General features: G+C 43.7%; 1 protein-coding gene across 1 annotated transcript in view; it reads left to right on the top strand.

Moving 5' to 3' along the window:
• Dnah6 (dynein axonemal heavy chain 6) overlaps window positions 1-21,189 on the top strand; it is a 186,264-nt gene that overhangs the window by 45,486 nt on the left and 119,589 nt on the right. The window contains exons 16-26 of the mRNA XM_005078273.4: window positions 1,614-1,742; window positions 3,729-3,842; window positions 5,716-5,859; window positions 7,636-7,848; window positions 8,663-8,755; window positions 9,940-10,059; window positions 10,939-11,119; window positions 14,338-14,434; window positions 15,438-15,657; window positions 16,997-17,161; window positions 17,244-17,354. Coding sequence (XP_005078330.1) covers window positions 1,614-1,742; window positions 3,729-3,842; window positions 5,716-5,859; window positions 7,636-7,848; window positions 8,663-8,755; window positions 9,940-10,059; window positions 10,939-11,119; window positions 14,338-14,434; window positions 15,438-15,657; window positions 16,997-17,161; window positions 17,244-17,354 — 1,587 coding nt within the window. The remainder of the gene's footprint in view (window positions 1-1,613; window positions 1,743-3,728; window positions 3,843-5,715; window positions 5,860-7,635; window positions 7,849-8,662; window positions 8,756-9,939; window positions 10,060-10,938; window positions 11,120-14,337; window positions 14,435-15,437; window positions 15,658-16,996; window positions 17,162-17,243; window positions 17,355-21,189) is intronic.

The raw sequence follows: 21,189 nt of genomic DNA, 5'->3' as shown, positions 1-21,189 counted from the left end.
CAGTGCAACCAATGGGGACTTAGCATGCAAATATATGAACCTCTGGGGCCACTCTCATTCAAACCACCAACGCTCCAAACAGTAGGCAAACATCTTTGCTCTTTCTCCCTTTTTTAAAAAGTCTTGGAATAGCTTTAAAGTGATAAAGGGAAAATGGAGTGTTGTTACAATGTCTGGATGCTGCAGGCAGCAAAGTCAATCTCTCCACCCTTCTTTTCACTCAAGGATGGTCAAAGAAACGGTTTCTCTTCCCAAATTTTGGCACATAAACAGAAAATACACTGTAATTCCCCCACCCCCAGCATTTCCTGTGGATATGGCCGTGAAGACATTTTCTGGTAGTAACTCATGAACCCACCCCTCCTCTGCACCTTTCCAAAGAGTCTTGACCCAGCCTAAGAGGAAAGAGTTCTGCACAGATGTTGACAAGACTCTAGACAGGCCCTGCTGGGTTTCTCCACTCAGTCTGTTAGCATCATACTAGTTTTATCTTGTCACAATAATCTATTCCTCAAGAATGCTTACATAGTAAATTCTAAACACAAACCCCGAAGACCTAGGTTCACGAAGTCTCATGATAGCCAAACACCTGAAAAGTGATGCCGAGGGAGGTGCAAAGCTGCATGCCCCTTTCCCCATGCTCACAAACCTGCATGCCCCTTTCCCCATGCTCACAAAGCTGCACGCCCCTTTCCCCGTGTCTCACGCGGTGTCTCTTCATCTCTCCATCATGATAGTCTTCTGAAGCTGCTCAAGTACAAAGATCTTCCTAAGTTCCACACACCACTAAGATAAGTTCACTGACCCTAAGGAAGAGTCGTGGGAACCTCAGTCAGTCAGAAGCACGGGTAGGGAGCTTGCAGTTGGCATCAGAGTGATAACAGCCTGGGAAGTGAGTCCTCAACTCATCGGGCTGAACTGGATGACCTGGACCGGAGGCTACTTAGCCAGGAGCTGCTGGAGAACTGCCTGGTTGGCTGGCTGGGTGGGCAACTCACACACACCTAGCATCAGAAGCACATTGCGAGAAAGTCCTTGGAGAACATGATTTTCCTTACTGCCTTTCACAACTCAAAGCATTTTCTATTGCTCTATTTTAAGAAGGAAGCTTCCTTTCTGTCACAGCCCTCTCTTCTCTCCCATGGCATTCAGAGCTCCACAGCTGAAGTCCTGTTTCAAGGAGGAAATGCAGAAGGCTGTACTAGGCTCTAGTTTATCATCATGTGTGTCAGGGGAGGGGGGTACACGTGTGCCAGAGCACTTGTATATGCAGGTCAGAAGACAGCTTGCACCTACCCCTCATTCTGTGAGTCCCAGGGATCAAACTCAAGTCATGCGGGTTAGAGGTGAGTGCCTTTGCACACTAATCTTGCCAGCCCTACATTATGTTTTAAAAAGTGTCATATCCCCATTTCATGTCTTTCTACAATTCTCTGCTTTTTACTGTGCTGACATATAACATTTAGAGATAGGCCAACCATTTTTAATACGGTTTCTAAGAGTCAACGAGAAAAGAGAATCCGAGAAAATGCTTTTGGAAACAGGTTTATTAATTCCCCTAATCTTCCTGAAAGAGTAAGCCTGCCTAACAAGAACTCACGGTGATTTTACAGGACCCACAGATCTTGGATATTAATGCTGACCAGGAGAAAATAAAGCAGATGCTGAAAGAGCTGCAGTCCATCCTGGACGACCTTCAGAGACGCGCCTTTCAGTATAAATCCTACCAGAAGAATTTCAAGGTAACCACAGTTGTTCACGTCTGCTTCTGGAATGCACACAGAAAGATGTATTTTTTTTTGTAATTGCATTCAACAAACCAGAACCTCTCAGTGGGCAGTTGTGTTCCGGTCAATGTGCCACAAGTACACCAAGGAAGATTAGTACACAAAAGGGCTGGAGGGATGGCATACAAAGTTTGGGTCCCCCACACCTGCACCCATGTAAAAGCCAGATGTAGCAACCTGCCTATAATCCAGCAATTGGAAGGTGGGGACAAGGTGTCCCCAGGGCAAACTGGCTAACTGGATTAGAAGAACTGGCAAGTTCTGGGTTCAGTGCTTCAAAATATCAGGCAGAGAACAATCAAGGACCATCTGACATCAATCATGGGCCTCTACATACATAAGCACACACACACACACACACAAATGTATGCATACATGCATGTATATCACAATACATACATATGCAAAATTTAGTATAAGCAAGAGACAAAATGCCCTCATGGGAAATTCTCAGTCAAGACCCCTGAAGTTGCTATGTTAAAATGAGTGTGCATTTGAGAATGTGGTTAATTAAAGCCCCTCTAACATTATTTAAATAAAATTCAGGCTTTTTAGCATTTTGATGTATTTTGATTCCATGAGCTTTGCCTGACTTGTCCTGGTATAACATAAGAGTTGAGCCAGATGATAAAGTGGGTCCCAAGAGGTAGGTTTGAAGGGCTAAAGATGGAGAGAGAGAAAGAGGAAAACCAAGAGATACTCATGCCTAAGACAACATTTACAGAGCACAAGATAAATGAAATAATAGAAAAGAAATAATTCCTGAGGTCAAAAGCAGGAGGCCACCAGGCATGAAGAAGGTGCTATGGGTGTCTCGGAAGTCTCGACAGAGTGTACCTGCACCTCACATGGGAACACACCCGCTCACTCCAGAGTCCTTAGACTGGTCCCTGTGATCCTCACATGGGAACATGCCCGTTCACTCCAGAGTCCTTAGATGTGTCATCTCCAGAGGCCAGGACTTAGTAAATAGTCTGAAGAGTAGCATGCTGGGTGCCAGGCAATGAGATGGATGTAAGCCTGAGTGAGGGAATAAAGCCCATATGCAATCACAGAAGACCATGAATGACTAAAGCAGTCCTGAGCAAAACGAATGATGCTGGAAATGTCGCAAAGCTTCAGAGTCATAGTAACAAAAGCAGAGTTCTACTGGCACAGAAACTGACCCATAGGTCAATGGACTAGAATAGGGGACCCAAACTAAATCCACACAACTAAAGCCACATGGATTTTGACAGAAATGCCAAAGACATACATTGGCGAAAAAAGAGCCTCTTCCATAAATGGTGCCAGGGGTACTGGGTATCCACATATTAAGAATGAAACAAGATGCCCGTCTTTTACCTTGTACAAAAATTACACACACACACACACACACACACACACACACACACACACACATTTCTCTCTCTCATGGGCACACACATACAAATAAAATAATAATAAATCTTTACAAAAAGAAAACACCTTCGGTGGTCTGCATTATTCCTCTCTACAAGGTCTCTCTGTAGATCATGTAGTTAGAAACAGCAGGGCAATTCTGTGATCTTAAACCCCACCGCCCTCCACCCTCCCCTCCAGCAGTCACCTCTTCCATCGCCAAAGCCTAGGAGCCCTGAAGGTAAGCAGTCAGCCTGAAGACCCACCATTTCCCCCCAAAGACCAAACATTCAAAACCAAAGCCTACAGTGCTCTTCCAGTAATGATCCTGCTCAGGATATGTAAGTTGTAAGGAAATACCATCAATTATGTTTTGTTATTCAATTGAGGAATTGCAACGTGCATGGGATTTTGTAGGGTTTTTAACTTTCAGTAGTCCCTTCCCTTCCCTTCCCCTCCTTTCCCTTTCCCCATTTAGGACCCACATTCTTCCAGGAAAGCAGTGTGCCAGGAGTTCTGTCTGAACCCCAAGCACTGCACTTGGCCTCTTGTGTTTTAAAGGTGGAAGTGTCCAGGTTTGATGCTTTGGAGGAAGTTAGTGCTGAACTGAAACTCAAGCAGCTGCTCTGGGACTCCTTGTCTGAATGGGATAATCTCCAGCAGGAATGGCTACAGGTACGGAAAGACAGATCTCAGTGGTTGTGTTTTTATTAAACCCCCTGAATATTAATAATATGAAATATATTTCAGTAATCTAGTGTCTTCTTATCATCAGTGAGATATGTATTTTGATACTCAGAAAGATGAATTCACATATCTACTGTGGGAAAAAAGTAGCCATGATGTAGTTGAAACTAGGAAATAAGGAAAAAATAGCTTTATATCCTTGTTCATATTTCAGGTGTCTATTTTCACATTCCAAATGAATTCACCATGTGTGGTTCCTTTGAGGCAGTGATTATGAAATCTGGGCTTTCTCTTTAGTTGTATTGCCGTTGTCAGCAGGAACTACACATGATTAGTCACTGGATGCATTTGTCACGTTGACCCACTTAGAAAACCTGGGGAAGAGGTTTTGTAACCTGAAGATTTCCATTTTTTTCTTCTATTTAAAACTATTTCAAATCATTCCATTGTAGTGCTACTTAATGTGTAAATTGTATTGCTATGCATAAAATGAAATAGTTTATGAAAACATAATCAGTCATCTGGTTAAATTGGAGGCCATTTGTCACTAAAGATTACAAGGCAAAAACTTTTCTTACAAGGCAGACCTCTTGGCTCCTTTAGGAGGGATGCATGATGGAAGTGTCCAAAGACATGTAACATGATGTCTGCCTGCGGTGTGACTTCTAAACACAGTGTAGCCATGAAATGCCCCAGTGTTCTTGAGGACTATAGGGTTTCATTTGTGATTTATACATTTTAGGTATCTGTTAACTTAGGTTTCTATTCTTCTTGTCCTTGATGGAGGGAGGACATTTTGTTCACATCAGTAGAGTAGAATCGGAGGAGAAATCTCAGTAGTGAACTCTCATGTCTATGGAGTCTAGTGTGGCAGCCACGGTAGCTTCGCTTCAAGGATCTGCCCTTATTCAAAACTCGAAAAAGAAGCAGAAGATGTGACCACTTTCAAGTATCATCAACTTTGAAGTATCATTCTTTCAAGTATGATGCAAATCTGTGGAAAATACCATCTGCTTCACAAATACTTTACACTCCTCATTCATCCTACCAGTGATAATGCCTGTAACCAGTGGCCACATGTCTGAATGAAAATCCAAACGGTATAGGAAATGTTTTCCAGGTAATATTCCAGGAAATAGGAGAGCCAGAAAGGCATTTAAAAGAGCAAAGTTTATCTCTCACAAAACCCATCTTCTGGTGGAAGAAACAAACAGCAAACAGCAAAGAGGCAGAACACACATGCTACAATGTGAGACAATTTTACATTTTCTCCTATGACTCATTTGTCAATGACTTGGAGAAGCCTCTTACCACCACAGTGGTTAGAGCAGTGGCTTCCAGAAAACAATGTGCCCCACCTATAAAATCTGCAAGAAGATCAATTAGGGGACAGAAGGGCTATGTGGAATCTATGGGGAAATAAGAAACCATACAGGGTTACAAATTTCTGTTAATTTCTGTTGCCCTAAGTCCACACAATTAACAAGCCAATAAATATATAGCCTTATACATCTATATAACTAAAAATATAAATAGAGTTACATGCATATTTTAAAAATACATCTTTACACGAGGATATTTTATGCATTATTAAAGACCTTTGTCAAAAGCAACAAAGTTAGCTGGTTTTCTCCTTAAGAGCTGTGTAAGCATTGACCCTCAAGGATCACAGTATTGCGCTTGATGGTGAGGGAGACAAAGCTATGTAAAGAACTGGCAGTTGACATTGAAAACAGCTGTTTCCAAGCTTCCAGATTTGATTTGGCTTAAAATTTTAAGTGCCAGGAAAATTCAAATGAGGGAAAACTTTTATGCTACTATAAGCTTGACTTTTATCATGTGTTTCAATTTTTTTTCACAGTCCAAATTTGACTGCTTGGATCCAGAAGCCCTGAACAGTCAAGTTACTAAATATGCTAAATTTGTGACACAATTGGAAAAGGGCTTGCCCCCCAACAATGTGGTGCCCCAACTCAAACAGAAGGTGGAGAGAATGAAAGAAAAGGTAAGGTGGGTGGGAATCATTTCAGATGCCCTGGAAAAAAAGATTCGGCAGGGGAAAAATAGCAGTCCAATGTGTTTGTCTCAACAACTGGCAAAGTTGTGCAATTGAGTGTGGTTATTAGAAGAGACACCTGGTGTCCATTAACTGATAGACAAAATAATATTAAGATGCTGATGCCCCCAGCACATAAGCAGCAAGCAGATTTGCCTGGCACAAACAGCCACGTCCTTTTACTGTATTATACCACACATTGTCCAGATGTAATTATTGTGAAAAAGTCAGGAAGCCAGGTAGTGTGTGCATAGAGCTGATTGGAAAGTTTACATTGCAGCCAAGTCAGTTCTTAAAAAGAGATAACAGGGTGGGTGAGCTCAGTAGGTAAAAGGCTCTTGCAGCCAACCTAGAAGTTGACCCTGTCTGCTCTCTCCCTTTTTATTGAGACCTCTAATAAATTCATCATAGTTCATTTAAATGCTCTGTCACTGTTGACTCTCAGGTGTGCTTTGTTGTGGTGGTCTTGCTTTGTTGCTGTGCCTTTTCATTTTGTTGTACTGTTGTTACGGAAACACACACATCTGCAGCAGTGAATTCCTGAGGAACACGGGTTTTTTTCTCTGTTTACCTTTTTGTTTGCCATATTACAGTTAGGAGTTGGGCTGGGCTTGAAATGTGATGTTGCTATAGATTGCTTCACAGCACCTCAGGTTTCTTATTTTCTAATGAAACCTACTGTTTCTCATATGAGCTGGGTCCCAGAAGCTATTTTTTTTCAGTTTCTTTCTCCTAGACCTATACCCTTCTTTTTTGTTGTGTTCAACTGAGAATCAGTTGCTGGTAGCTTTCCATTCTATACTGCATTATTTTTATCTGACAAATGGCAGCCCGGTGGGAGAGGCAAAGAGGCACATACCCCATTCATGATTTGCTCTACTCAGTGAGGCACCCCATTCTTGCCCTCTGTTCTGGTCTTCAGAGAAACAAGTGACTACCAGTTTTCCCAAAATTTTGAATTAGTTAGCACCGCCCTGAAACTCAGTGCTTCTGCAGTCTTGATAAAATTCCTTAGTTCGCATTGTTCTCCTGAATTTTCTTCACTATGGGTGCAGTGGTGCTGTTTTCACATCTCTATATTTATAAGCTGAAACCATGTACATTCTTTTGATTAATTCCACCCATCATTCCTCCCCTCCAACTTCTCCCAGATCCCCTCACATTGCCCCCACTTCTCCCAGGTTCCCCTGCATTGCTCCCAACATCTCCTAGATCCCCGCACATTGCCCCCAACCTCTCCCAGATTCCCCCACATTGCCCCTCAACCTCATGCACTCTTTTGCACACCCTGAGTCTGATAAATGCCACCAGTATGTTCGTGGGTCTCACACCACCCAGTGCAGCATCAGCAACCTACTCAGGGCTACATCCCTTAAGAAAACTTATGAGGCTTGTTCCTAGAATCCAGCTGGTACCAATAGCTCCTCACTCAACTAGTGATGGGGCTTTATGAGCCCCTCCCCCATCTATGCTGGGCTGTGACAGGCTTGGTCTTAGGTGGGTCTTGCACATGTTGTACTTTTTGCAATTAAAAATACAATGCCTCGCCGGGCGGTGGTGGCGCACGCCTTTAATCCCAGCACTCGGGAGGCAGAGGCAGGCGGATCTCTGTGAGTTCGAGGCCGGGCTGGACCGATAGCCTCCGAAACAATACAGAGAAACCCTGTCTCGTAAAAAACCAAAAAAAAAAAAAAATACAATGCCTCTGAATGTTTGTTTTTCCAGCTTCCTGTGATCATGGACTTGAGGAACCCAACTCTGAAGGCTCGACACTGGATAGCGATTGAACAAACCGTTGATGCCCTACTAGTGGACGTTGAAATCCCGCTGACCCTAGAGAGGCTGTCTGAACTACATGTCTTTGATTTTGCTGAAGAAATCCAGGACATATCTGGACAGGCTTCTGGGGAAGCTGCCTTAGAGACAATCCTTAAGAAGGTAAACCAGGGAAAAGCTAGGTGTGGAGGCATGTCCCTTTCATTTCAGCACCAGGGAAATGGAGGAAGGTGGGTGGATCCCTGGGACTTGGATCCAGCCTAGCCTACTTAGGAAACTCCAGCCCAATGAAAGACCATGACAATCAATCAATTACCTGAGGATGACACCTATATCTGACTTTTGGCCTCCACATACAATGCGTACATCCACACATGTAAACACACCTAAAGATTACTAATATCTGTGCTGTTTGGGTGGAGTTTTCAACAGTACAAGCAGCATCCTCTGTTGTCTCCTTGCATGCACACTTGGTACTATGTAGTCAAACTATAGTCCAACCAGAACTCAACAGCAACAAGGTCAGCTATGTGCTGGCTTTTATAAAAACAAAACAAAACTGCATGCTAGAGATTTTTTTTACAGAAAAAAAATGTTATTTTCTGAACTCCTGGGGAAGGCTAGTCTGGACTAACTACCTTAATTTGCATCAAGAAGACTTTTCTACTTAGGACACTGTCTCCTTGGCCAAATGATGTGTGTCTACGTGCTAGGTGTCTAAATAAAAAGAACATTTTTCCTTCCCGAAAAAGAATAAGATGCACACTATCACCAGTCATTCAGTTGTATTAATAACAGTCAGATGAAACCAAGAAAAGCAGTGGCTTCTGACTATGAAAAGGATCTTGAGAATTTCAAGGGCCGTAAGGAGGAAGGTGGGATCATTACAGTTTTCTCTCATTTCACTCCACTTGTCTTTATTGTGTGTCTAGACACACATGAGCTTAAGGTTCCTAATGCCTGAACTCTTTCTAAGGTGGAAGATTCTTGGAAAACAACTGAATTTGTCATTCTCCCTCACCGTGACTCTAAGGACGTATTTATCCTGGGTGGCACAGATGACATACAGGTACGTAATTGGGTTACAGAAAATTTGTGGTAAATCAGTCATGGTGGCACATGCCTGTGATCTCAACATTTGGGAGACAATGGCAGAGGATTGATGTAAGTTCAAGGCCAGCTTGGGCTACATAGCAAGTTCTAGGCTAGCCAAGGATAGACAGTGAGACTCAGCCTCAAAATAAAGAAGCCACAGTCTAAGGGTGAATGCAAGACAGAAATGGAGATGGAATTGTTGGTAAGGAGGGCAAAATCAGACATCACTCTATGCAGTAGGTGACAGAGCCAAGCAGGTCCAGTTGATGGGGCTGCAGAGGACAACTTCATGTTCTAGATCAACAGATACTTTTTTAAGTTCACATGTTCTGTGAGGGATGCTGTTGTTCAAGAGGAGCAGGAGGGAAGGAGGTGAGATGAATACTTCCTCTAGTGAATTCAGCTTCACCTTCCTGGAGATAGTTTAAGAGAAAATGATCATTCCTTGAACAGAGGCTATCTTTGCAAGCACAGGGTATTTTGAGAGATGAAAGTCTACCAGAGTAACCAAAGTGTGTTAAGATGGTGCCAGCTGCCTACTACTGAGAGCAAGAGAAGAACATTAAACTAAGTAAAACACCTGTGCCCTCAATGATTACAGGAGCACAGGCTTAGAGGTGGTTCAGTCAGTAAAACATCTGCCATACAAGCATGAAGACCTGAGTTCAGTTCCTAACACTCATGTAAAAAGCTGGGGTGTGGCAGGGAGGTGATGTGTGCTTGCAATCCTAGCACTGAGTCAGAGACAGGTGGCCCTCTGGGGCTCACTGGCCAGCCAGTCTAGTCTAATCAGAGCCCTGGGTCCCAGTAAGAGACCCTGCCTCAAATGACAAAGTGAAATGGCTCCTGAGGAACATCACCCTAGGTTGGCTTCTGGCCTCCAAATGTAAGTGCATTCGTGTGCATGCACAACCCCATGCACACGAGTGCACACACATAGACACACACACACACACACACACACACACACACACACATACTCAGGTCTCTTAGTTAAATGTCCCCCAGTGACCTCTGAGAGAACATGGAGGGTTGTAAGCACAGTGGCTGGGACATTATTTATTCAACAAGTTGGCCCTCAATGGACTCTGGGAATCTGAATATCCCAAGCTCACGGACACATGGTTCTGCCTGTGTCTTGGTCCCTTCTCTCTGAAGGTCCTTCTTGATGACAGTACCATCAACATTGCAACCATCGCCTCGTCACGGTATGTTGGCCCACTGAAGTCTCGAGTGGATGAATGGCAGAAACAACTTTCCTTATTTAATCAAACCCTGGTGAGTAAGGGCAATTTCAACTCCTAGACTCCGAGGTGGAGGGCCACAAGGCCCTTGGAAATAGTGATTCTGTGGGGCTAGTGATGTGCCTCAGTGGGAGAAGGCCAACAGCATGGGTTTGCTCCCCAACACGCAGACACACACACACACACACACACACACACACACTGTTGTTTTAATATTATATAATTTAGAAATGTAGGGTTTAACTGTTGACATTTTGTATGCATTTGACTTGTTTATATCGCCATGCAGCCTACTGTCACTTTTATAATCAGTGTTATTTTGATATAAAACAAAAGACTACAAAATTAAACAAGTTACACATTTATTAGTCAGAGTATTTGTCAGTTAAGTACAATACATCTGGAGTCTCATAGCTGTGTGTGTGAGACTGGCTTGTACATGCTCCCTCTGCTTAGGGGATCCCCAAAGTCACAATATATATATATATATATATATACATATATATATATATGTCTAGATTACTCCTAATTAAGAGTCTCTCCCTGAGTGACTCTAGGCTCTGGTTGTATGTATCAGGGAGTCATCATGAACTGTTGCCCACCCCACCCTTCAGATTTCTGTCAGAAAGCAGCTGGCCTCCCAATAGAATGTATCCTCTACACATCTTAATCATGTTTCATGGGACCCCTCTGGCTTTCCACACAGCTGACTCGTAATTACCGTCAGTGGAAAGTGAGGGGCAATCAAGGTGAACTGAATCTTGGGCTCGTCTAAGAATTTTTATTTCAAAGGACCTATGGGAGATGTAAGCCGCTCCCAAGGGAATGTAATCCCCAAGGTGCTGATTTCCAGCGCAACCTGTGCACATCGGTTTGGAAGTTACACTTTGGCAGTCCCCATGTTTTTCTCCAGGAAGAGTGGCTGAACTGTCAGAGAAACTGGCTCTACCTAGAGAGCATCTTTAGTGCCCCGGATATTCAGAGGCAGCTGCCTGCAGAAGCCAAGATGTTCCTTCAGGTGGACAAGTCATGGAAGGAAATCATGAGGAAGGTGAACCGGCTGCCTAACGCACTCCGAGCTGCTACTCAACCAGGTGGGAACTTCAAAACAAACGGTGTGTCACCTCTAAAACTCACACCCAGGACTCGAGTGAGCTGAGCACTTTGCCTTTTAACTGGCTTATAGTTCAGTTCGTGATTTTAGAACACAAGTTAATTCTGTTCAGACTCTTCCCTCATGGGTAGAATTGCAAACTTAAATCCCGTAGACATTCATTAGAATGAATTAAAAATTTACCACTTATTGCCATTCAAGTAACAGTGTTGAAATTAGTTTTAAAGAGTTTTCTCTTTATCTATAGGGATATGCATAGCATATACTGCCTAAACCTAATGAATTACAGTAGGACGCCTCCATGCACGTGTATCATGTATTTTGATAATATTTAGCGCTGTTACCTTCTCTTGTCCCCCTCCCGCTCCTACTGATCCTCCTCCTATTCCCAACCAGTCACCTTTCCACTCCCATGCCTTTGTGTGTGTGAACCAATGAGTTTAGTGTTGTTTACAGGGTCATGGGCACCTTGCCAGAGCCTACCCCGCTGAAAATGATGTCTCATCCTCCCCCAGCATCCAGCTTGAATGTTTTAACAAGTTCTGTTTCTGGAGTGTAGTACACTCACTGAAGTTTACATTGTATACCAAAACCCCAGCCAAACTTGTCATATGGCTAACAGCAGCATCTGGCTATGCTGGAGAACAGTCTCAGACACTGACCCCGCCTAGCAGAGGTAACTTTGGGGGCTATGTTCTTTGCCCAAAGAGTCTTACATAAAACAGAGAAAAGGAAAACTATGAAACAATAAAAAATCAAACATCCACGAATGTCTTAGGGAGGCTGCTCACTGCTCACTGTTAGCTCACAGCTGTCTTCCGGCTGGTAGTAACACCTCACCAGCCTCTGCCCCTTTTTGTTACATTTTTCTCTCATTCTCTCTTGTAAGTGTTCCTGTAGGACCCACCAGATGATCTAGAATAACACCCTCATACATCTGCAAAGTTCCCATTTCCATATAAGCCAAACAGATCCATAGCTGCAGGGGATTAAGACATCAACATCTCTAGAGGTGAGACCATTACTGCCTGCCACAGTCCCTCCATTGTCATATTCAGACCTTTAGTGCACAAATACAGTGACATTTGATTATGGAGTGATGTCCCAGTCCCTGATATTCCCTCTTTCCGCCTCTGTCTGCCTGAAGCCACACCCAGAGAGGTGCGGCCACCATTACAGGTTCACAGACAAGACACCTACAAGTCCCTAAAATTTGGAAACTTTATACATGAACATAATATATTTAGATCATATCTTCTCCCCATTTCCCCTAACTCCTCCCCAAACCCATCTTCATGTCGCCTTCCTTCCCTTCATCTTTCTCTTCTTCCTCTCTCTTCCTGTTCTTGTCCCATGCCCTCCTCCTCCTTCTTCCATAATCTACTAGGTTCATTTTGCACTGCCCATGCATGAATGGGAATAAGGTATCTATAAAAGACGAATGGAAAATTGTTCTCTTGAAACGTAAAAAAAAGAATATGGTTCCAAAATACATTTGACCTTAAGACTTCAAATGAAGTGTAGGCCTGTAATAAATCTAATTCCAGATGACGGTAAAGTCATGAAGAAAAATAAAATGGCTGGGGGTGGGAGCGCACGCACGTGTGTGTGTGTGTGTTTGTGTGTATATGTGTGTATGTATATATCTGTGTATGAGTGTTTCTATGTGAGTATGTTCATGTGTATACGTATGTGCTTATGCATTTCTGTAGGTGTGTGCATATGGATGTGTGTCATGTTTGCATGTATGTGTGTATGTATGTGAGTGTGCATGAATTGTATGCATGTGTGTATGTATGTGCATGTATGTGTTTATGTGTATGTGCATGTGTATGTATGTGTGTGCATGTGTATATATGGTTGTATGTATTTATGTACTGTGTATATATGTGTGTATGTGTGTATGCATGTGTGTGAATGTGTGTGCATATGTATGTGTGTATGTGTGTGCATATGCATGTGTGTGAATGAGTGTGCATATGTACGTGTGTATGTGTGTGTATGTGTGTGAGTGTGTGTATATGCATTTGCGTGTATGTGCTATTGGGCTTTTCAATAAAGTGGCTTTTGAGCAGAACCTTTGCAGGAAAGAGTGAGGGAAAGTATATGTGACTCTGAATTGTTGAAAGCAGAGAGAACAAAGAACAAGGTAGGCTCCTAAGGCAAAAGCATGCTTAGAATGTTCAGGGGTCACTAATGGAGTACCTGTGGGCTGGATTAGGTGTTTAGGATTTGAGACTCCAGGGGCCAGTGGGTTTAGATGGGGGGCTGGCCACTAGATGGAGCTGTTGACTATGTAGAGTCTCAGAAGCCATGATGACGATTTGACTCTTGGGCAAGTAGGGAAACAAGGACTGTGATCAGCATAGAAGCATGGAGGCTGCTGCCTGAAGAGCTTAATAATGAAGAATAGTGCCCACTGCCACACTGGCATTTAACCATGACAGAAAACGTGCAAGTAAGAAACTGACAACACATAGGAAGGTTCTAGACACTGGTTCTATTTGCCTTTTGTTGGTGTATTCGCAGCCCCTCCAAAAGCGGAGGATGCCAGCCAAAATTATTTTAAATTAAAAACACTGTTCAAATGAAGTAAATATTAAAATACTCTAATGTTTAGGAGTAGTAATTCTTGGACAGGAGAGATGGTTTAGTAGTTAAAGCCACACAAGTAAGAAGCCTGGAGTTCAGACCCCCAGAGCCCACACAGAGGGTGGGTGATGGATGGAACTCACGTGTACTCCAGTCTTGGGAAGAATGACAAAACCTGAAGGCAGAGATGGGGGATACCCAGAGAGAGCTGAACAACACTAGCTGGGAAACTGTGGGTTTGGCTGAGAGACCCTGCCTCGAAAGAGGAGGGAGGGTGAGCCATCAAGGAAGATTCTTGTGGTAAACTCTAGGTCTTGAATACCCACACATGTGCATGAGCTCCCGTACACACACATACATGTGCCCCCACAGACATGCAAGCATGTATACATACACTCATGCATGCACAGCACATGCACATCATACACGTGAAAAGGGAAAATTTTTAAATAATGAAGCTTCTTAGCCAAAACTTCCATCTTATTATCTAATAGTCTATCAAAAAAATAAAACCAAAGCTTTAAAATGTTAACATCTTTTACTTTCATTCAAAATTACACTCCCTATTTTAATGCAATTTGGCCAACCTTTTTTTTCAACCAATAGGGCTTCTGGAGACTTTTCAAAACAACAATGCATTACTTGACCAAATTCAGAAGTGTCTGGAGGCATACTTAGAGTCGAAGAGAGTTATCTTTCCAAGGTAAGTTAAAAAGAAACAGCTTAAGGCATTTTGATGTAGACTGTAGATCAATTGGAGAGGATGATTCCATCCTCCAAACATCAGAGACCTGGAGAAGAAACATGGATGTCTGTGCTGCCTGCAGACACCTCCGACTTGCCGGACAAACACTAAGCTCTCAGAGATGCCCAGGACATAAGAGAGCAAGGGTACAGGCACCCCACAGAGCATCACTCCCTCCATCTCCCCATCCTCAGCTCTGCAGCCTTTCCAGCTTTAACTCTTCTATGCGTTGAGTGGGGTGTCCCTGAGTCTCCGCCCCTCTCACCGTGGGACCCTGAGATGCCTGACAACTCACTTTGCAGTGTGGCATGATTTGGAAGTCTGGAGGTTCAGACCAAACAGAGACTGAAATAACTGCATTCTTAATGCACACTTGCATTACTTGAGCCTAAGTTTGGTCAGGAACAGGCAAGTTCATTCTTTACCCATTTTACATAAAAATGATATGGAAACACATACAAGATGCTTCAGTTCTACTTAAGTATAGCCATGTGAAGGTAGGAAATGGCATGTTGGCAGAATAATATTCTGTCGCTTTTCATAGCACCATGTGCTGCCTTTTGATTGGTATAGTGTCACAGGACCAAGGAAGGGCTCCACAACCACCCATCTGTCTATTAGCTCTTCAATTGTTAACATACTATATGCCACATCTTCACTAAAGCTCAAAGCCAAGTAACAGGCAAACAGACCAATACCGTAGAAAGACCTAATGTTATTAATAATTTTTAGAAAAATCCTCTCTATTCTAGCTACTAGGCCTAGGTGTTTGAGACACATCATCATTAACCCTTACAAGAACTTCCTTAAAGACATGTGGCCTGCCCCAAACCCAGAGCAAGTGTGATGCCCAGAGCATCAGTGCTTAGGAGCAGATGTGGCAGGATCTTTTATGTCTACCCAAGGCTGGGCGTCAACATCAAGTCATGTTTTACATTAAGGTGTCTCTTTAACTCTGCAGGTTTTACTTCCTGTCAAATGATGAGCTTCTGGAGATTTTGGCCCAGACTCGAAATCCACAAGCCGTGCAGCCTCATCTAAGGAAATGCTTCGACTCCATTTCAAAGCTCGAGTTTGCGCTCATGCCCCCTACAGAAGGGAAAATTCCTGGCATCGATACTGAGCCAGAAAAGGTCTTCACCAACGACATTTTGGCAATGCTGTCACCTGAGGGAGAGCGGGTAAGATGCTTTGGTTTAATAGTTCCTCATGGGACTGGGGTCAAGGCCCCTCTCCTCATTCACACCCTAGGCTTGCCAGGGACTCTGCTAGCCAGAAGTTTTGAGAATAGCTGAGAGAAAACTATTACTCTCGCTGGGCGGTGGTGGCGCACACCTTTAATTCCAGCACTCGGGAGGCAGAGGCAGGCAAATCTCTGTGAGTTCGAGGCCAGGCTGGATCAACAGCCTCCAAAACAATACAGAGAAACCCTGTCTTGTAAAACAAAAACAAAACAAACAAACAAACAAAAACTATTACCCTCAGAGACCTAGCTATCTAATGGAGAACTCATCAAGCAACTAGAAGTTGCCACAACAATTGCAGTGGTCTGTTTGGGGAATGAAGTGGAAAGAAGCAATCACATTTTAGCCAGCTCAGCAAAGAGAAACAGTGACTGGCCCAGAGCTCCAGGGCATTGCCAGGCTGCCTGGATCAAGACAGCATGAGTAATAGCACCGTACTAGCAGGGTGACAGGGACTTGCAGCTGTTACTTTATGTAAATGACTTAATGTGGCACACACTGGGTTCTGTGTGAGAGTTTGTTATGCAGCTCATCCAGCACTACACAGCACCTGCATAGGGAGAACATTGAGAGTGAAGGTATCAGCAGGCTGAAAAACCAGCTGACTGCAAGGAGGATGCCCTCGCTTTCTCTCCCTCCCTCCTTCCCTCTCCCTCTCTTTCTCCTCCCTTCCTCCTTCCCTCCCTCCCTCCTCTCTCTCACACACACACAAACACAACATATACACATACTATACATACACACATATACACATACACACATATGCACATATATGGACACACACATATATACATGCATCATCTGCTGGTGCAGGAGGCAAGAAATGAGAGGATTAAGAATAGAACATTGAGAAAACATGAAATTTCAAAGGAAGGTGGAAAAATGCTTAAAGAGATCCCAAACAAACAGACGCCCAAGTCACTGGAAGTCAGACGAGCATGAAAAGTGCTGACATGCAGATCAGACCTTTCAGATGTGGAGACACGGGTGACTGAGGAGAAGAGACTTAGAGGAATGGCTGGCGGTAAACTTCAGACCTCAGCTCTACGAAAGGGAAATGGCTGAAGAAACCCATGGCGTCTGTGGGAGTCCTCTTTCAAGGAGCTAGCCCTAAAAGTGCGCTTTTACTAGAAAGCAGTGGAGGGGTGGGTTATGGGATGCAATACCAAAGGCCTCACTGTTTGCAGGGCTCCGGGCTCTGTTATAGAAATGCCCCATGTGCACAGCTCAGGAGTCCCGCCTAAGACACGTTCTCATCCTCCTAATTACCTCATAGGTTGGCCTGGGGAAAGGCCTCAAGGCGAGAGGCAATGTCGAAGAATGGCTCGGTAAGGTGGAGGAAGCCATGTTCACGTCTCTCCGCCGCCTGTGCAAAGCGGCCATCGCTGACTACCAGGGGAAACCCAGGCCAGAGTGGGTGACTGCTGGTCACCCTTCTCAAGTAACGCTCTTGTTAAATGTCCCTTTCTGGAGCCTGCTTTGGTGCCATACAGCTCGTGCCTAAGGGAGATGTTTTGTCGCAGGTGGTCCTGACCATTTCTCAGATTATGTGGTGCCGGGATCTGACTGAGTGTCTAGACTGTGAAGGCAGTCACTTAGAGGCCCTGGAAGAATTTGAAAAAGTAAATTTTGAGGTAAGTTCTTTATCAAACAGGCATTGTACATGTTGCCATGTGAGATGGCAAGATGGTCCCCATGGGTTGTAGGGGAGATTGTTTTGTTTTGAGCTTTTTCAAGACACAGTCTCTCTGTGTAACCTTGACTGTCCTGGGACTCACTGTGTAGACCAGACTGGCCTCAAACTCACTGAGATCCGCCTGCCTCTGCCTCCCGAGTGCTGGGATTAAAGGCATGCGCCGCTGCCATTGTTTTTATCATGGTTAATGCAAAGTCACTTTGTTTCAGAAGTTTTAATGTGCTGACATGACTTAGAGAGCTCCGGATTTCTTATTGGAGTCATTGTGTTCAGTTTTTCTTAGGGACTCTCCTTAATGCTTATTTACTATTTGTATGGGTAACTACAGCCTAGGACTGAAAGCAATTTAAGAGGAAAGCATAATGATTTGCAAATGTTTAGACAGAATTGTGGGGGGGGAGCTGGAGAGATGACTCAGAGGTTAAGACCACTGACTGCTCTTCCAGAGGTCCTGAGTTCAATTCCCACCAACCACATGGTGGCTCACAACTATCGTAATAAGGTCTGGTGTCCTCTTCTAGCCTGCAGGCATACATTCAGGCAGAGCACTGTATACGTGATAGACATAATTGTGTTTGCTAGAATTAGTGTGGTGGATTGAATGAGATAATCCCCATAGTTTCAGAATTTCAATACTTGGTCCCCGGTTGATAGCACTATTTGGGGAGGCTTAGGGTATGCATCCTTGTTGGAGGAAGTATGCCACTAGGAGTAGGCTTTGAGGTTTCAAAGCCTCATGCTATTCCAAGTGTGATCTTCTGTTTCATGCTTGGATTGAAGATGAGAGCCCTCTGCTTCCTGCTGTAGCTGCTATACCTCTACTCTGCCATCATGGACTCTTTCTTATCCCTCTGGAACTGTAAGCCCAAACAAACACTTCCTTGTGTAAACTGCCTTGACCATGATGTTTTTATCACAGCAACAGAAAGGTCACTATTACAGTTAGGATGCCTCTCACAGAAATTTATATTTATTTTAAAAATTCTTAAGTGAAGTCAGAATTACCATGCTTGCCTGAAACTACAGTGTTTTGGGTCAGAGACAAGTGGATCCTAGAACTTACTGGTAAGCTAGCCAGCCTCACTTAAATAGCAAACTTATGTTTCAGTGAGACACATCCAAGCAGTAAGACAATGCAATGGGGGAAGGCATTCTCTGTCCTTCTCTGGCTTCTGCACGTACACAAGACTATACACACTACACACACACACACACACACACACACACACACACACACACACAATTTAAAACATTGTAAATGCACAGTATTTCTAGCTAGAGGCCCAGCATTGTGCAGCAGATCTCTAGAACCTGTTCATCTTACTAACTCTCCAGCTTCATGTCTACTGAAAAGCAATAACCCCCAACCCCCAGACCTGGCAACCACCACTCTTCTCTGTTTGGATGAGTTTGGTGACTACAAACATCTCACTCCTGTGACCAGCTTATTTTATTTAACTTAATGTCTACCCAGTGTCCACCCATTTCATTCATGCTGTCACTTGTGGCATAATTCCCTTCCTTTTCAGGCTGAATTCTAGTCCACTGTGTGTACAGGACACACTTTCTTTATCCACTGATGGGTTTCATGCTGACTGTGGTAAATAATGCTCCCTAAGACCCTGATGTCAATTCTTGATGTGTGTGTGTGTGTGTGTGTGTGTGTGCTTTACTTTGCCCTAAATCAATTTCTTCTCACCCCTACCCTCTCTTTCGTGTCTCACACCCTTTTCTATCTTCACCACACTCTTTATAGGTCCCCTTTTCACATTCATCTCTTTGTTTGTGAGTCACCGGTTTTTAACCAGGACCACCTGCGTGGCCACAGGTCTGGCACTGTTCATTGGAGTCTGGTGGACTCGCCACTGGTCACATCATGAAGGCATTGACTTGACCTTCCTCTCAGGCTCCATCAGCAGCCGACAGTTCCCCAAGGAGGGGTAAACCCCTAGGAGCCTCTTCTTGATTCACAACTGGCTAGTGACAGGCCCAGCCTTGTGCAGGCCCAGCACAGACAGCTGCAGCTGCTGTGAGATCATGTAACGGCTGTGCCTTGCCCCGAAGGTGACATTTCGGAACCCTTCTCCCTGGTCTGGTTCTTATGCGCTTCTGCTCTCTCTTCTATTATGTCCCTGGTGCCTTAGAGAGGGTGCTATCAGTTTCTTATTTAAGGCTGAGCACTCAACCCTTACTCACTCTCTGTGCTGGGTTTTTTGGTTTTGGTTTTTGTCACCTTGACACACACTGGAGAGTTGGAGACACCTGAGAAGAGCAAGCCTCTGTTGAGAAATTGCCCCTATAAGACTGACCTGTGAGCGTGTCTTGGGGGGCTTTCTTGATTAGTGGTTGATGTGGCACCATACATGCACAGGTGGTTCTAGTATACAAGAAAGCAAACAGGACAAGTGATGGAGAGCCAGCCAGTAAGTAGCACTCCTCCATGGCCTCTGCCTCAGTCCTACCTTGAGTCCTGCCCTGGCTTCCCTGGATGATAGACTTTAACTTACAAGTGGAAATAAACCCTTTGCTCCCAAGCTGGTTTTTGTCATGATGTTTATCTCAGCAATAAATAGCAAACCAGGACACCTTTAGCATCTTGAGCAGTCATGAATCTCAGCACTCAATGCAAAGAGAGACATCTCAGATAAAGAATGAAGATAGCATGTGTTTGCAAATTTCATAATTTTTAAAAAGATTTTTATTAATTATACAGTGTTCTGCCTGCATGTATGCCTGCAGGCCAGAAGAGGGCACCAGATCTCATTGTAGCTGGCTGTGAGCCACCATGTGGTTGCTGGGAATTGAACTCAGAACCTCAGGAAGAGCAGCCAGTGCTCTTAACCTGTGAGCCATCTCTCCAGCCCAAAATTTTGTAATTTTATTTTTCTTTTTTTTTTTTTTGAATTTTATTCTATTTTTCTTTTTTTTATTAATATTTTTTATTTTCCATTTTAAATTTAGATAAGAAACAAGGTTGCTTCACAAGTCAGTACGAGGTCCCTCTCCCTTTCCCTCCCCTCCTCCCGTGCCCTCCCCGCATCCCCCCCCCGTTATCCCCTCATTCCCCCAGGGAGGGTGAGGCCCTCCACGGGGGTGTCCATAGTCTGTCATTTCATATGGGGCAGGGCCTAGACCCTTTCCCAAGAGTTCAGGGTGAGAGTGCACCTCACATTGTTCTATGGGAGTCCAAAGTCCGTGTGTATACTTGGTATGGGTACTGATCTGCTGCCCAAGGCTCAATAGATTACCTAGGCCTCAATTTTATTTTTCTTACATTGAGGTTTTGATAGTAGCATGCCTGGTGACTAGAGGCATTCAGCATTATATATGGAGATATAGATATATAGATACAGATATAAATATTGGACTTTTGATATGTCTTCTTTAGAAAAATACTATCCGAGTCCTTCTCCCACCTTTTAGTTTGGATTATTTGGTATTTTCTGATTGTTATCTTATGCCATGTATAAAATCAGTTCAAAGTATATTCAGGAAAGATTTAAACATATGACTTAAAGCCTTCACATTGATTTTTTTGGCCATGACAGCAAAAGTGAAAACAGACAATGGGACTATACCAAATTAAAAATCTTTTCCTAGGAAAGGAAACAATTAACAGACTGGAAATGCAATCTAGACAACAAAGAAATAATACCTGTCAACCATATTTCCAACAAGAACCTAGGCCTGATCTTCAGCTCCAAATTTAATAGCACTTCCAAGTGCTGCTGCATTTCTTAAGATTCACCCTTGAAACAGAACTGGAAAAGAGA

This window comes from Mesocricetus auratus, unplaced genomic scaffold (genome assembly GCF_017639785.1).
Source record: "Mesocricetus auratus isolate SY011 unplaced genomic scaffold, BCM_Maur_2.0 Super-Scaffold_100676, whole genome shotgun sequence".
NCBI lineage: Eukaryota > Metazoa > Chordata > Mammalia > Rodentia > Cricetidae > Mesocricetus > Mesocricetus auratus.
The sequence above is the reverse complement of the archived record's forward strand: the minus strand, read 5'-3'. Positions and strand labels throughout refer to the sequence as shown.